At 62.2% G+C, this 3,953-nt stretch overlaps 1 protein-coding gene across 1 annotated transcript in view; it reads left to right on the top strand.

Moving 5' to 3' along the window:
* Positions 1 to 37: 37 nt before the first annotated feature.
* The window catches only part of LOC107199158 (helicase SRCAP-like), a gene marked incomplete at its 3' end in the record, with an annotated part of 6,139 nt that continues 2,223 nt past the window's right edge, over positions 38 to 3,953 (top strand). Inside the window, exons 1-6 of the mRNA XM_033511690.1 lie at positions 38 to 214; positions 606 to 742; positions 1,219 to 1,388; positions 1,871 to 2,063; positions 2,753 to 2,889; positions 3,356 to 3,587. Of these exons, the coding sequence (XP_033367581.1) occupies positions 115 to 214; positions 606 to 742; positions 1,219 to 1,388; positions 1,871 to 2,063; positions 2,753 to 2,889; positions 3,356 to 3,587 (969 nt within the window). The remainder of the gene's footprint in view (positions 215 to 605; positions 743 to 1,218; positions 1,389 to 1,870; positions 2,064 to 2,752; positions 2,890 to 3,355; positions 3,588 to 3,953) is intronic.

Consider the following 3,953-nt stretch of genomic DNA (forward strand, 5'->3'; position numbering starts at 1 on the left):
CCTGGGGCTCACCTGGGCCGTGTCCCCGTGGCGCAGGTGAAGACGCCGATCCCGCACCTGCTGCGCGGCACGCTGCGCGAGTACCAGCACATCGGGCTGGACTGGCTGGTCACCATGTACGAGAAGCAGCTCAACGGGATCCTGGCCGACGAGATGGGGCTGGGCAAGACCATCCAGACCATCTCGCTGCTGGCACACCTGGCCTGCGAGAAAGGTGAGCAGGGTACACCTGGGAGACAGCTGGGAACAGCTGGGGGACAGCTGGGGACACCTGGGGGCACCTGGGGACAGCTGGGGACACCTGGGGACACCTGGGGGCACCTGGGGACAGCTGGGGACAGCTGGGGGCACCTGGGGACAGCTGGGGGACAGCTGGGGACACCTGGGGACAGCTGGGGGGCACCTGGGGGACACCTGGGGACACCTGGGGGCACCTGGGGACACCTGGGGACACCTGGGGACACCTGGGCAGCTCTGGGAGGTCTTTGGGATCCACCTGAGTGTTTCCAGGGTCTCAAAGACTCACCTGAGCCCATTTCTTGAGGTGTTTGGAACTCACCTGTGCTCGTTTTGGGGTGTCTCACCTGTCTCTTACCTGTGCACAGGTAGCTGGGGCCCTCACCTGATCATCGTGCCCACCTCGGTGATGCTGAACTGGGAGATGGAGCTCAAGCGTTGGTGCCCCAGCTTCAAAATCCTCACCTACTACGGAGCCCAGAAGGAGCGGCGGCTCAAGAGACAGGTGAGCGCACCTGGGCACACCTGGGCGTGGTCTGTGTGCACCTGGGGCACACCTGGGCACACCTGGGCGTGGTCTGTGTGCACCTGGGGCACACCTGGCACACCTGGGCATGGTCTCTGTGCAGCTGGGACACACCTGGGCACACCTGGCACACCTGGGCACACCTGGCACACCTGGGCATGGTCTGTGTGCACCTGGGGCACACCTGGGCACACCTGGGCACACCTGGGCGTGGTCTCTGTGCAGCTGGGACACACCTGGGCACACCTGGCACACCTGGGCATGGTCTCTGTGCAGCTGGGGGGCACACCTGGGCACACCTGGGCACACCTGGCACACCTGGGCATGGTCTCTGTGCAGCTGGGGGGCACACCTGGGGGCGCAGCTGGGGGCACACCTGGGCACACCTGGGCTGGTTCAGGGAGCCTTTCTTGGGGGGTTTTGGCCTCACCTGTCCCACCTGTGTCACCTGTCAGGGCTGGACGAAGCCGAACGCGTTCCACGTGTGCATCACCTCCTACAAGCTGGTGCTGCAGGACCACCAGGCCTTCCGCAGGAAGAACTGGAAATACCTGATCCTGGACGAGGCCCAGAACATCAAGAACTTCAAATCCCAGCGCTGGCAGTCCCTGCTCAACTTCAACAGGTGAGGGCACACCTGGGGCACACCTGGGCACACCTGGGGTATGCCTGGGCACACCTGGGCACACCTGAGGCACACCTGGGCACACCTGGGGTGCACCTGGGCGTACCTGGGCCAGGGGAGGGGCTCACCTGAGTTGGATCCCTGGCACAAGTCGCGGATGGAGCTCTGGTCGCCGCTGCTGGGGCTGTTCCCTCACCTGTCTGTACCTGTCTCACCTGTGTGCACCTGTCTCACTTGTATTACCTGTCTGTACCTGTACTTGTCTCACTTGTCTCACCTGTCTGTACCTATCCCACCTGTCCCACCTGTCTGTACCTGTAGCTGTCCCACCTGTCTCACCTGTCTCACCTGTCTCACCTGTACCTGTCTCACCTGTCTCACCTGTCTGTATCTGTCTCACCTGTCTCACCTGTATCTGTCTCACCTGTCTCACCTGTCTGTATCTGTCTCACCTGTCTCTCTCACCTGTCCCTCACCTGCAGCCAGCGGCGGCTGCTGCTGACAGGTACGCCGCTGCAGAACTCGCTGATGGAGCTGTGGTCGCTGATGCATTTCCTGATGCCGCGCGTGTTCCAGTCCCACCGCGAGTTCCGCGAGTGGTTCCACAACCCCCTGACCGGCATGATCGAGGGCAGCCAGGAGTACAACGAGAGCCTGGTCAAGAGACTGCACAAGGTACCTGGGGACAGGTGGGCACAGGTACAGACACCTGGGACACACCTGGGCACAGCTACAGACACCTGGGACACACCAGCTACAGACACCTGGGGTACACCTGGGCACAGCTACAGACACCTGGGACACACCTGGGACACACCTGGGCACAGCTACAGACACCTGGGGTACACCTGGGGTACACCTGGGCACAGCTGCAGACACCTGGGACACACCTGGGGTATACCTGGGTACAGCTACAGACACCTGGGCACAGCTACAGACACCTGGGATACACCTGGGACACACCTGGGTACAGCTACAGACACCTGGGACACACCTGGGCACAGCTACAGACACCTGGGATACACCTGGGACACACCTGGGCACAGCTACAGACACCTGGGGTACACCTGGGGTACACCTGGGCACAGCTGCAGACACCTGGGACACACCTGGGCACAGCTGGGTACAGCTACAGACGCCTGGGCACAGCTACAGACACCTGGGATACACCTGGGACACACCTGGGTACAGCTACAGACACCTGGGACACACCTGGAGGACAGGTGGGCACAGCTACAGACACCTGGGGTACACCTGAGGCACACCTGGGGTACACCTGGGGCACACCTGGGACACACCTGAGGCACAGCAGGGGCACAGCCAGGCCCGGCCATAGCCCACCTGAGGCAGGTGTGCCCGCACAGGTGCTGCGGCCGTTCCTGCTGCGCCGGCTGAAGGTGGACGTGGAGAAGCAGATGCCCAAGAAGTACGAGCACGTGCTCAGGTGCCGCCTGTCCAAGCGCCAGAGGTTCCTCTACGACGACTTCATGGGCCAGGCCAGGTGAGAGCGGCACACCTGGGCACACCTGGGAGCCCCGAATTCCCAGGATTCCTGTTGAATTGTACCTGAATTCTATGGAATTCTACCCGAATCCGCCCCAAATTCACCCAAAATCCGTCAGTTCGAGGTCTCTGGTGGCTCAGGCAGGGTGGGGGCGACGCTCCTGGGCACACCTGGGATCCCCAAAATCTCCCAAATCCCCTCCCAAATCCTTTCAAATCCCCCATTCTTCTCAGGGTTTTTTTGCTTGACCCCCAGGTCATTCCCCAGGTGAGTCCAGGTGACTTTTCCATCCCGTTTTCGGCACCAAGTTCACCCCGGACTCCCAAATTTCCCCCTTAAATCTCCAAATTTCCCTTTCAAATCCCTTTGGAATTCCCTGGAATTTCTCAGGTGACCCCGGGTGAGCCCAGGTGAGCCCAGGTGAGCCCAGGTGAGCTCAGGTGTGCTCTGTGTCCCTCCCCAGCACCAAGGCCACGCTGGCCAGCGGCCACTTCATGAGCGTCATCAACGTGCTGATGCAGCTGCGCAAGGTGTGCAACCACCCCGACCTGTTCGAGCCCCGCCCCGTCACCTCCCCGCTCGTCACACCTGGCCTCAGCCTCGGCACCCCCGCCCTGGTGCTGCGCGCCCTGGAGCCACACCCCTTCCAGGTGAGGCACACCTGGGCAAGCCAGCAGGAGGAGGCTCAGGGGCACGTGGAGGGGATTTGGGGCTCCAGCAGGTGTTTGGACACACCTGGACGGGGATTGGACACACCTGGATGGGGGTTGGACACACCTGGATGGGGGTTGGACACACCTGGGGGGGTTTGGACACACCTGGATGGGGGTTGGACACACCTGGGGGATTTTGGACACACCTGGATGGGGTTTGGACACACCTGGGGGGGTTTGGACACACCTGGGGGATTTTGGACACACCTGGGGGGGTTTGGACACACCTGGACGGGGGTTGGACACACCTGGGGGGGTTTGGACACACCTGGATGGGGTTTGGACACACCTTGGGGGGTTTGGACACAGCTGGGGGGGTTTGGACACACCTGGATGGGGGTTGGACAC

The sequence above is a fragment of the Parus major genome, unplaced genomic scaffold (genome assembly GCF_001522545.3).
Source record: "Parus major isolate Abel unplaced genomic scaffold, Parus_major1.1 Scaffold473, whole genome shotgun sequence".
In the NCBI taxonomy this organism is placed as follows: Eukaryota; Metazoa; Chordata; class Aves; order Passeriformes; family Paridae; genus Parus; species Parus major.